Source organism: Lissotriton helveticus, chromosome 1_1 (genome assembly GCF_964261635.1).
Source record: "Lissotriton helveticus chromosome 1_1, aLisHel1.1, whole genome shotgun sequence".
Lineage (NCBI taxonomy): Eukaryota > Metazoa > Chordata > Amphibia > Caudata > Salamandridae > Lissotriton > Lissotriton helveticus.
Window position 1 is genome coordinate 678,001,754 of NC_136057.1, and position 12,888 is coordinate 678,014,641.

The following is a 12,888-nucleotide window of genomic DNA, read 5'->3' on the forward strand; positions in this document are numbered from 1 at the left end:
TGGCGAAGAGAGGGGAGGCGAAGGACAGAAGAGAAGGCACACAACTGACAGTCTGTAGTCACACAGCTAGTCTCGCCAGACAGAGGTGCTCTCGGGTTTTCTGCAGCCTCTCACGGGTGAAAGTTTTTTTATACTATAAAAGAAGGCAACCGTAACACACTGTTTCTACATCAACCTAAATACACAGTTTCTTTTTCATTTACAAACATTTTGCATGAATGGTAACATTCCAGAAGTGAGACATACACAAGGTTTACTCTATTGACTGATGCACTATGGTAAGCATTCAACATATCAATGGCAAGGTACCTTTTTCTTGTTAGAACCAAAAGAATCCTCACAAGACTGGTCTTGTTCAATGTCATGTAGCAGTTGTTAATGCTTTACAACTTGAGATATTGTTCTGAAACAAAGCCTCGCACCGGATCTGCATATAACTCTGTAGAGGACCGAAAGACAGCTGTTACAGCACATTTTTGAGGGTGAGACAGAAACAGAGTTGGCAGGTGCAAGGATGCAAGCAAAGACTTTGAGGAGACGCTGCTGAAGGAATTTACTGAGGTGCCACAAACCTAAATGTCTGGCTTGAAGATAGTCTTGACTGGAGAGCCAGGTCCACAGATGAAGAGCTAATCCCAAACAGTGGAACATAGGTGAAAAGAAGTGTCCAAACAGAGGTTTCCTCATCAACAAAGAGGAAAGCCAAGCACCTGCATGTCCTTGGTGTTTTTTGTTTTAGACTGCTGGATCCCTAAATCCTAGGATCCATGAATCCTGCAGTAGATCATCAAATCTCACTATCGTCTGCCATTCAGATAGGGCAAATGTTCATGGCTTTTGGGGTGCCGGCATGGGGACAGGACTGATTGTGCTGTTTTTTTGGCAGAAACAACAGGGCAACAAAGATGTGACCGTACAAATTCTGGGACTCCTGTCTCAGAGCATGGATGACATCAAGACTCAACTCACAATTTACAATCAAAAGATTGCCATGTATGCATTATTTAATAATGGGCCACCTTTGGCTAGGTGCAATGAATTACGCTGTCAAGTAAAATAGCCTATACACGTTACTGAGCTAAGCAGAATGGCATACAACTTTACAGCCATGCATAAAATAACACTGAGTTAATACATGTCTTAGTGGTCACCCCTATTTTGTAAATTCTTGAACAATGGTAGGTGCATATTTTAAAGAACACATCACTCTTGATGTGTGCCTTGCCCTGTCTAAGGTAGATTGCTTAATTGTAAAACTGGGGATTCAGCTTCTTGAAGAAGAGAGGTGAGGGCTCTGATATGGAGTGGGAGGCTGGTCCACGCTTTAGGAGCAATGTAAGAGAATGCTCACCCTCCTGATCTGGTTCTGTGCATACATGGGATTTGTGCGAGTAGGAGCCCTGTGGAGCATGAAGTCTGGATGGTAAGTCGGAATAGGAGCCCTGTGGAGCATGAAGTCTGGATGGTTAGTGGAAGATGAGACTGCTCAGGTAGGTGGGGGCCATGTTGTGTAGGACCTTGAATGTGTGTGTGTGATGACTTTAAATTCGGGAGCCAGTGTAATATCCTGAGCATGAATTCTGCCTGTGGAATCCAATGAATCCAGTCATGTGAATATTGAGTAACATACCATCTGAAAATTGCACGTTTGTCTACTGGGAGCCAGTGTAGCTCCCTAAAGTGTGATGTGATGAGAGTTGTGTGTGGGAAGTTGGGGATGAGTCTGGCTGCTAATTTCTAGATGGCTTGTGTCTTCTAGTGAGTTGCTTGGGGATCCCAGCGTAGAAGGTGTTCCCATAGTCCAACTTGCTGGACACTAAGGAGCGAGTGACTGTTTTTCTAGTGTTGTTTGGGAGCCATTTGAAGACATTCCTCAATATCTTCAGGGTGTGGGTGACAGCTTCATGTCTAGTTTGCTGTTGGTAATTATTCAGAGGTTCCTGGCGTGGGTTCTGGGTTTGGAGGTTGGTCAGAGCTCGGGCGTTCCCCAGTTGCAGGTGTTCTTTGCAGGAGTTCACTAATTCACATCACTCACATGTTGTTGGTGTTGAGCTTGAGACAGCTGGCTTTCATCCAGTTAGAGACTTATGTCATGCATGTGGTAGACTGGTTTCTTGAGTTGGGGGTCTTTTCTGAGAGGGTGTAAAAGTTGTGCAACGTCTGCGTAGGAGAGGATGTGGATGATGTGAGAGGTGACAACTTAGGCCAGAGGGATCATGTACACATTGAAGAATGTGGGGCTGAGCGATGAACCTTGAGCTCATCGATCAGCCCCCAACACATTAGCATATATTAATGTCTTATTAGTAAGTCTAACTATGTGCAATGACTCAAAAACTACGTTTGGCATTTAAATGTGAACACGTTATAAAGCTTCAATTTGTATGCAATTTGTCTAAAGCGCTCTAGGACAGCTACACATGAAGGGATGGATAACCTTTGTCAACAGAACCCTTGACGTTTCATTCAGGCTTTGATAAGCTTTATCAAAAGGAAGAACCTACTTTCAAATGTGCCTTCACCCACACTAGGCATGTTCAGGATTGAAGTTCAGAAAAGAAGTACTGGCTACACCTGCATCTTTACTGGTAGGTAACAATACACCATATAACTTCCACCATGCACAGCCACGTCTTTCACTGTATGTCTTTTATACGCATGAATACATGTATTCAAAGTTCAATACATCAACCCAACATTGAATCTTAATTCGAATATACTAAAGTAAATCATAAAAGAAAGCAATTCAAAATGCACATGGGTACAAAGACAATAAATAAACATTAATGTTGGACAGAGACAAATGTAAAATCTATTCCAGTGTTTGCTAATCCTGTTAAAAACAAGCCGCAGTTAAAACTATTTAAAGGCAAGATCACCAATGAATATACAGTGGTACATTTGTTACAAAAAACTAAGAACAACTGGTGAGAAAGGGAACTAAAGTGCAATATCATATGATGGACCATCAGTTATAACAACATACTCTTCCACTGTCCTAAAATACTTTACAGGAGGTAGCCAACTGCATAACAGATGTCATATTCTTCTAGGTGTGGAGAAAGAGCAAGGCAGCCCTAAACTTGGTAAATGTATATCTTCAGCAACAGGGGCAGTAAAAATCTACTTCTGAAGGGAAGATAATATTTGCAGAAGAAAATGAAGTGCAGTAAAAACTGGGGTGATTGCTCATTGCGCAAGCAAATGCATAGATCTGCAGAAGTAAATTGCCCTTGTGGAAAACATATCATCCAGTGAATCAACCTTAATTCGAACCAAGTCAGTAGTGTCCTTTTATATACATTTTGCACAAAAAGCAAATAAGGAGCAATCCCAGCAGACATATGGATCATACAGTATTCTCTCACATCTGGCTTCACCACTTCTACAGCCTCCCCTGTTCTTAATAAAGCTATTCTTAACCCAATCTTTGTGTTTTTTTGTGATGGTCTCTGGTTTTTCAAAAAGATATGCACAACCCAGGCTTATGATGTTGCTCTTATATATTTTAGCCAAGGGAGGTTCAGCACATAATTGCAGGAAAGGAAGCCTCTTATGACAGCCCGGTTTGGTTCCGTTTTGTTGTTCACAAAGATTGAGCACCAGAATACCAATGGGTTGCATTTATGAGGTATTGGACATATTCTAGGCCTAATTCCAGGAGAGAAGAAAAATGGGGAGTTGAGACAGATTTTGTCGGTGCTTGTTGGGGGTTCCTATTTTCTTCTACTTGGATAGCCCCTACGTCTCTACAGCCCCATACCCCCATGTGTAAGTCACAATCGGAAGACATTTCCTTTTGTAGATTTCCAAAATCTGCGCAACCGTTTTTTCCCCCAATGCAAGTCGAAAGTGAATAAGGGGTTTCCACAGCACGCAAATAACAAGTCAACCTATTTTTAAGGCAGTGGAACCAGGTACAAGCATTTTCAAAAGCCAAAACCCAAGATATGGAAAGGAACTCACCCTGTCCAGTTTTCTTCCTCATATGTGTACGGTGCTAGTTTTAGTTTTTCTTGGACTGCACACCATTATAAAGGTGTACAAAGTTGGTTTTTGGGTCAAGCCCCTTCATGAACACCACAAAGATAGGAATCAACTCCTCAAGATCATATGCCGTCTTGGCCCAAAGCACTAAATCATCCGTATATAGTAAGGTGAGAACGGCTTTTTTTAATCAACACGTGGAACGGCTACCCCAATTGACACCAGGGTTCTTTCCAAGTCATTAATATAGGTAAAAATAGAATGGGGGCAAGTACACAACCAGGGCGTACGCCGCAGTTGACTTTAAAGGCTGGAGTAAACTCACCATTGTCCCCAAATCTAACTGAGGCCGAGAGATCCGGGTGCAGGAGTCTTAAGAGAGAAACCAGGTCTGCCTCGAGGCCCTGTACAAGAATATTCCATAGTTAGGACCTGTAGACACAACCGAAAGCACTCGATAGGGCCATGAATGCAATATGAATGGAAGTGCCCTTGAGCTCAATGCTCAGCCCTCAACGCATGTTAACATATGTTAAAATCTTATTAGTACGTCTTACTATGTGCAATGATTTAAAAACTTTAGAAGTTTGCCATTTAACGGTGAACACAATATAAACCTTCAATTTATATGCAATTTGTCTAAAGCTCTCTATGACAGCCACACATGCAGAGATGTATAATCTTTTGTGAACAGAATATTTCACGTTTCACGCAGGCTTTTGTGATAAGCTTTGTCAAAAGGTAGAACCTATCTTAAAAAGTGCCTTCACCCACACTAGGCATGTTCAGCCTTGTTAAATTAGCAGTACTGACTACACCCAAATCTTTACTAATAGGTAAAATATGCACCATATGACTTCCACCATGCACAGCCACATACATGTCTGTCACAGTATGTCTTTTATATGCATTAACATATGTATTCACAGTTATTTGAGCTTGTTCATAACTATAGACCTACTACGAACCATTTTATTTGATAAACCTACAGAAGGGTTTATGAACAAATTTGAATATGAGTATCAAGGACGGTGTCATCAGTGATGTCATCAATTATGTCATTTAAATTATCATGAGTGATTTGACATGTGAGCTCATAACTTCAGTAGTTTTTGGGTTGTTAATCTTACATTCAGGTCTCAAATGCCCACTTAACTAAAACATAATTTTAACTTTTGATATTTCAGTATGTATAGGCACACATCTGATTATCACTATTTGTGTTTCCAAAGAATTGAGACCGCCTTGACCAAGCTCCAGGCAATTGCTGAGTGTGAGACCTCATTCATTTTACAGCTAAAAGATAAAATAAAATGGAAGGGTTTACATCTGCTACCAACACAATACAGTTACTGCTAGCAAAGTGCTTGGAAAAATTGATTCAAAGAAAGGTAGAGATTGAGGATCCCACAAAGGTAGAGATTGACATGTGATGTTCGAGACGGGGAATGCTGCCAGCACAGAAGAGATGCTAGAGCGTGCCACTGGTTCTGTAGCTAGCTTCAAGCTTCACACCTTTTATAGCAGCTTCTGGCTTCAGAGGTTTTTGGTGGCTTGGGACAGGACAAATACAATTATACAGTACAGCAATCATGATTAAGTTGTCTGGCCGTGAAGAGATGAGCAAAGTTTCCATGCTTTGAAATGCAATATTTATGTGGGGTTAACTTTTATACAACATTTTGCACATACAACAAAGCACTTTACACAAAACCTAATAATGTAAGAATGCAATTACTAAAAAAAAAAAAGAACACAAAGTGATAACGTATTCGCTCTTTTTAAAACTCAAATATGGAGGTAGGAGAAACTAGACATTCACCTTACCTCTTTTACCATCTGGTCACACAAATATTCCACTTCATAATTGCTCTTCATTTTTGCCTTGATGCCAAGTGATGGACACATGAGCTTCTCCTTCCTGCATATTTCTTTAAGGATATCACGGGACGCTAGGCATGGGACATAGCATGCTACAGGAAGAAATGCACAAAGATATTTTACATAAAATATCAGGGTTAGTTGAGTTTTAAGATGCACTAGTCATGAATGCAATGATAACTGCTCTCATTCTGCCTCTACACATAAGCAGCCAACGCAACAACCACAAATTATATTTATTTAGGGCACTTCACTGAAGTGATGTGGCGGATTAGTTATAGAACAGAAAATTCCAACTAATACATCTTTTCCACTGGATCAGACTATAACTCATTTTGAGAGGGTCCTTGCTGCACCGTCCATCTACAGCCGGATGAATATTTTAAAAGTTAGTCTGAAGAAAAAAAAATTGTCATCTTCGTATAGGCTGTAAAAAAAAGAAAAATGGCACCTTGGGACAAAGGAAGTTGAATGTGGGTGGCTGGAGGTATAATGAAGAAGAAGCTTAGGAATAAAGATACCCGATAGGGTTCTATATATATTGTTTTACATTTCTTTACTGATTTCCTTAACTTATCCATTAAAATATTATAGTACAATCGCATGTGAGCTTATCTGTGAATATCAATCGCGTGCCCAAAGTTATCTTTCAGTCATGGTGTTGTTGTGATCTTCTTTCTCAGACCATTTCTTCGACTCACTTAACCAAGTCACCAGCGGCAGTGCCACCCTGGAGCTCCTCATAACAATTAATCTTTTGACCATCAATAAAGCCAGGTGGACAACTCTATACTCCATCCTCATCTTCTAGGGTCTTAGCATTATCTTCAATCGACAGACCTCTGGTCTATTAGGGTCCATCTTACCTCTCAAGGATAAGTCCAGATCTGCCAACTCCCTCCAGTATACATCCAGGTAACTAGAATCACAGACTATGTGGTAGAAGTGTCTGTTTCTGATGGCATCTAGGGCATTTATCCCCGACTCCTGGGAAATGTTTACTCAAGTATTTTAGCGGCAGGCATACCCGGTCTAAGTCATTAAAATGAGGAATAGCCTAAACTTAGCATTTCTAGAAACTCCAGTTCCAGTTGAGTGTGTTACTGCTACCTGCAATTAAGACACTGTTAAATCTCCAACAAGGTCTGCTACTGACTTCTCGCTTAAGAATGTCTAATCGGCTTTACCTACAACTTAATGACTCCTTTGGAGGACTCATTATGAGAGTTACTCACATGAAACTATTGCCATCCTCAATTTACAAGAATGTAATTTGGTACGGTGGTATGAAGAAAGCATTGACTTTAAAACATTTGTATTGGTTTTACAACCTGAAACCATTAAAGTAACCAATAAGCTTCCATACGATGGAGGACCTGGGTAAACAGCCTCATACAGTGGTATGAGTTAAGTCTGCATGCACTCCCCCTCCCCTATCTCTGTAACCCTATCTAGAATGGACAGCTCGATTTTAGAAGGGGAGGTAGGCTGGGTTTGAGAGGAGGTCAGGGCATCTTAATCCCTACTAGACTCATCTACTGAGACCATAATGGCATCCCAAGCTCTGGTGATATCCATTTTATCCCTATTCTTTTTTGCAACCCCAGGGAGCAGCATAACCTTATTTCCCTTGTCTCTCAGCAATACTCTTCTTCAGCTATAGATGCTCAGCCGTGCTGTTGCCTGTCACCTCAAAGTCGCCTGTCTTTTGGCAAACAGCAAGGGCAGATCTATGTATCTACTTATTAGCTTTTTAGTGCTAGGTCGCTAGTATATTCCAAGAATACAAGTCTCTGAGTAGTACTGAATAAGCTGGAATAGAGTATTCTGAAATATTTATGGGGCGTCCCTGAGCTTACGATCCCACTCCGCCTTACTAATTGGCCTTTACATGTCCTCTGCCCATCTCTCTTTCAGCCTGTCTATTGTAACCAACTAAGAATAGCATGGCACAGTTAGGTGATAACTTTATATTTAAAAAATGATTGTAGAAAACAACTTCATTCCTTGATGTGTAGTTAGTTCTAATCCATGCCTCTCATGTCTGGTTCCTTGTGGCTGTAATACGGCCACCTCCTCCCCACCTCTCCCCCGGTCACTAGCACCCCTTCCGGGTCAACTCAAAGTTTTTAATTAATTCCCCGAACTCCCCGAACAAAGGCAGACTCCAGTTTGTGCCCTTTTTAACATCTTCATGACTCCATTGGCGGTACTGGCGGAGTCAATGGGTGCCCAGATCATATCATACGCTGACGACACCCAGCTCCTCTTCACCTGCAAGAAGGGCATGGAGTTCGACGGGGAGAGCATCCGTGGTTGCCTTGGGGCTGTCTTCAACTGGTTTCAGCGAAGCAGCCTCAAGTGCAACCCTGATAAATCTGAGGTGCTCTTCTTCGGCTGTCAGGCAGATCCGCCCTGGCAGGAATGGTGGCCGGTTTGCATGTCCCCCCCCTCCTCCTCCTCTTTGGTCGCCAAAAACCTTGGGGTCAAAATTGATAACACCCTTGCTTTGAAAACACAGATCACAGGTCTCACGGGTACCTGTTTTGGTCTGCTAAAAATGATGCGCAAATTCCTTCCTTTGCTCCCTCTAGCCCATAGGAAGCTGACAGTACAAGCTCTGATTTGTTCCAGGCTTGACTATTCAAATATCCTCTACCTGGGTTTGCCGGATTATCTCTTGCACAAACTCCAGGTTGTACAAAATTCTGCGGCCAGAGCCATCTTCGGCCTACCCCGGCAAGCCAGATCATCTGAGTTGCTTTCCTCCCTGCACTGGCTTTCGATCAAGAAGCGAATCACATTCAAAGCTCTTACACTGGCCCATAAGGCACTCCATTTGGTAGGGGCCTCCTACATTCAGAAAAGGCTTTCTTTCTACAAGCCCACCAGATCTCTCCGGTCGGAAAATCTTGGCCTGGCAATGGTGCCTCCCATTAAGAAGGCCAGAATTGGTGGACGTTCCTTTAAACATCTCGCCCCCAAACTATGGAACTCCCTTCCCGTTGATCTCCGCCGCATCCCCAACCTGTTTGCCTTTAGAAAGGCCCTGAAAACTTGGCTTTTTAATCAGTAATTCTGTTATGTTTTTGTTGCCCTTCTCCTTTTTTCAGTAATGGGTCAGAAAGCGCCGGGACACTCCTTGGAGTAGCCGTGCGCTATATAAGTCACCCATTAACATTAACAAGTTAGCATGTCTACCTTTGGCCCATATCGAATTTCCTCAGCTTTTGAGGAACTTCTGAAAAGTGTCACATGACTTCGATAAACACCTAAGGCAAAAAAAGTCTGCAAGAAGTTCCCTGATCATGTCACAGTCAGCCAGTGAATGTGCAAAATAAATATGTAGTCTGAATGTATGTACTTTTGCTATAATGGTTCATATTGGCTACGTCTTAAAATAAGTGGAAAGTCCCCCAATGTAGAGTAAAGGTCAGTGGCCAACCCTATAGAACCCCCATGGAGTAACTAATTCAGAGAGGTCATCACCCCAGTATATCGTGAGAAGTTCTGCCAGTCTGCCATAGTGTCTCATCATCCAGTCCTTTGCTGAAAGCCGATACAGAAAGTGCGCAGCCTCACTGTATTTTCCTGGCGAGGGAACACACTATCCCAGAAAAGCTAATAACCACAGCTTCTCTGCTGTGAACAGGTATGCAGTGCACTGAATCCCAAGAAACTCGAGTCAAGCTACCTACTCCATGATCTATAACTCTAGCGCATAGAAGTAGTCTAAGGTATTTGGATGCCAAGTGAAATCCAACCATGTTAAAAAATGTCATTATTCTCGCTGTTAGTGACATGCATTAAAAGGCGTTTAAATTATATCCTATATGGGTATTCATGTAATAAGTAAGAGGATAAGTCTGTAGAAATAAACAGTTCTAAATACATGGTGTATTTTTCTTCATGTGATGTTGTAGAGAAACAAGTTGGGTTTGAACTACCATTGCATCCCTAACTCTTTCCAGGTCTGTTAGTAACCCAGAAAGCTCGGAAACTACACCACCAAGTATGTCAAGTAGAGTTGTGTGTAGTTACAGCAACAATGAATTCACGCTCAAACCCTGGTGTGCCTAACTAAGTTTAGGCACCCATGGGTGGAAAAGCCAAATCTTGTATAATTAGGACAGGGCCCTTGCCCTAGTTTACACAACATGCCAGCTAAAGTTTGCATTCAGATGTTTGGGACCTCTGAGAAGTCTTGGAAGACACACACGAGAGCAGTCATTACAAGGACATAGAAACATCTGTAGTAATCATGGTAACCTCCTACTTTAAATAAGGAAGCAACTATTTCTACAGGTTTGTCAAGCTTCACTCTTAAAAGGTTATTCCCCTTGTCACAATTCAGTGAAGATAACTCCATACTTTAAGACTACCAAACTGGACTCCACCCAGGAAGAGACACAGACTCTTTCTGCATCGTCATCGAAGATGACATTAAAAACACAGTAGACCAGAATGGGGTTGCTGCACTGCTTCTCTTGGACCTCTCAGTTGCCTTTGACAGTTGACTATGACACCCTAATGCAAAAAATCTACAAAGCTGCCATAGAGGGGACTGCTCGACTGGATCACATCCTACCTTCAAAACAGAACAAATGTCATCCATACTCCCCCTTTCTCATCCAAACCGTACTTCACAAAAGCAGGGGTCCCCCAAGGCTCTATCCTCTCACATATGCTTTTTATCATCTACATTAAGTCATTACTGTTAATGATCAATCAAGTTCAGCTCACACTTCCTATATAACTATGCAGATGACACACAAAATACTCCTTAAAATGGAAAGTTCGAAGGGCATTGGAAACTCAAAATTATGCAGTTGCCTCAGAGTCATAGATCACTGGATGACATGAGCCATCTCAAACTGAATGCTTCCAAAACTGAAATGCTCATGTGGCAATTGGAAAAATTATGGCCCACTCTGCGCCTGGACTGACGATCTGGGACCACCTCCTAAATGATCTAAGGAAGTAAAAAACCTTGAACATACCATGTACTCCAAATCATCGATGGATGTCCAAGGGGACAAATTAGCAAGATCAAGCATCATCACCATGAAACCTTTCCGATTCATCTTCCCCCACCTGGGATTGCCACTCAAGGTCCAGGCGACTTTCTCCCTTGTACGGTCTAAACTTGATTAGTCCAATGGCCTCTACCACGGATCATCTTTATCAACTATGAAAAGACTACCAAGGATTAAGAACTCTGCTTCCAGACTATTTCTACATGTAAAGCCAAAAGCCCAAATCTCCCCTTCGTTAGGGCCCTACATTGGTTACTGGTTGCCAGAAGATCCACCTTCAAGCTGCCTTGTATGACCCACCAAGCAATACATGGAGCAGGCCTGCTTTTAATCAGGAATAAAATCACCAAATACATTCAACAAAGAAACCTCTGCTCAAGATTGGCACTTTGCCTTCAACCCCATGATACATGAACAAGACCATAAGTGGTAAGTCTTTCTCTGTTTAAAAAGCCAAGCTATGGAATTCATTACCTCCAAAACATAAGATCCACAAATAACTATTCTATCTTCTGAAGACTATCAAAGAGTTGGGTTTTCCTACATAACCAATATACTCAAACACTAATGCACAGCAAATCCATGTCTAAGTAAACATTTATAGTTTTATATCTATGTATCTAGATATGTGTTTTTCTTTGTACAAATATGTATAATAACTATGGTTATTAAGATATATATACTTTAGGTCTGCTTAAAAAATGTATACATTACTTATGGTACTTAAGCATCGAATCAAATAAAGGATATGAAAACAATGGAGTGACCTGTGAACATGTTAAATAAGGAATGTATATATCATTTTGACATATACATTCCTTATTTAACATGTTCATAGGTCACACCATAGTTTTCATATCATTTATTTGATTAGATGCTTGTGGATCTCAGTTTTATTAATCTATCAAAATATGTAAATATTATTCTAACTTTTTTATCTACAAGTACTTCCCTATTGAAGAATTGAGATTCGATAAAATGTTAAAAGAAATTGAGCTATCAAAATATACAAATAAATTAGCATTGAGTACGGCAACACTTGACAGTCTAAGTTGATACAATACATCTTTAAATATCAATATATTCTCTTCCTTATACATGTGTACCCTTTCTATGTACTCATGTATCTATATAGTTATTACTTTACTCCTACCGTAAAAGAAAGAAAAAAGACGTTTCACTCTCTCCAATGCACTACTCAGTCTCAGCCTATTCGTCTCTCAATATATACTCTACCTCTACTCTCTGACACATCCCAAACCTCATTCTACTACTATGATCTTATGATCTCCAAAATAACCCTTTCTAAACTATTCCTTCCTCTATGCCTCCCGGCACACCCAAAATATAATTTTTTTACTTTTTACTATGATCTCCCAAATAACACTTTCTAGTCTCGCCCCTCATCTATCCATCCATTCTCCTATTCAATACAACAAACAGACTCACATGTCCACCGCTAAAATTAACAAATTTTTCTATAAATGAATCCACCACTAAACTTTTCGGGTTTCGAAGTAATAATAAAAAAACAACAACAACAACTTATTTCGGCTACCAAGCCATATAAAATTCACAGACATGAAAGAACTAATGTTATCAAAATTTCATGCAATCTTCCTTTTTACACAAATTAAAAGCAAGAGATACAATAGGATGATTATTCCAATGACTGTTCATATTGGTACTATTTACAGCTTTGTGTTTTAATGAAATACATTAAAACTCAGGTACAAATAGCAGTCTATGAAAACATCTGTACGTGTAAAAATAATAGATGATCAATTGATTCAAACATTAAAAAATTTGAAAAACTCGTACAAGGTAAGAGAAACCGGATGATCCTTCAATTTTTTTTCCCGAAGGTTCAGTGATCAAATTTTGCAATTATCTAGGGCCTTCTTCCTTTGGTTACAAGCACCAGACAGATAGCGAGATACTGAAAAAGCTATTTGTTCTCTTGGGTCACTCTTCAGTAGCCTTG

General features: G+C 40.7%; 1 protein-coding gene across 2 annotated transcripts in view; it reads right to left on the reverse strand.

Annotated features, from left to right (window-relative positions):
• SUV39H2 (SUV39H2 histone lysine methyltransferase) overlaps positions 1-12,888 on the reverse strand; it is a 341,600-nt gene that overhangs the window by 292,034 nt on the left and 36,678 nt on the right. For both annotated transcript variants that reach the window (XM_078655014.1, XM_078655023.1), the window contains exon 2: positions 5,815-5,960. In XM_078655014.1, coding sequence (XP_078511140.1) covers positions 5,815-5,960 — 146 coding nt within the window. The remainder of the gene's footprint in view (positions 1-5,814; positions 5,961-12,888) is intronic.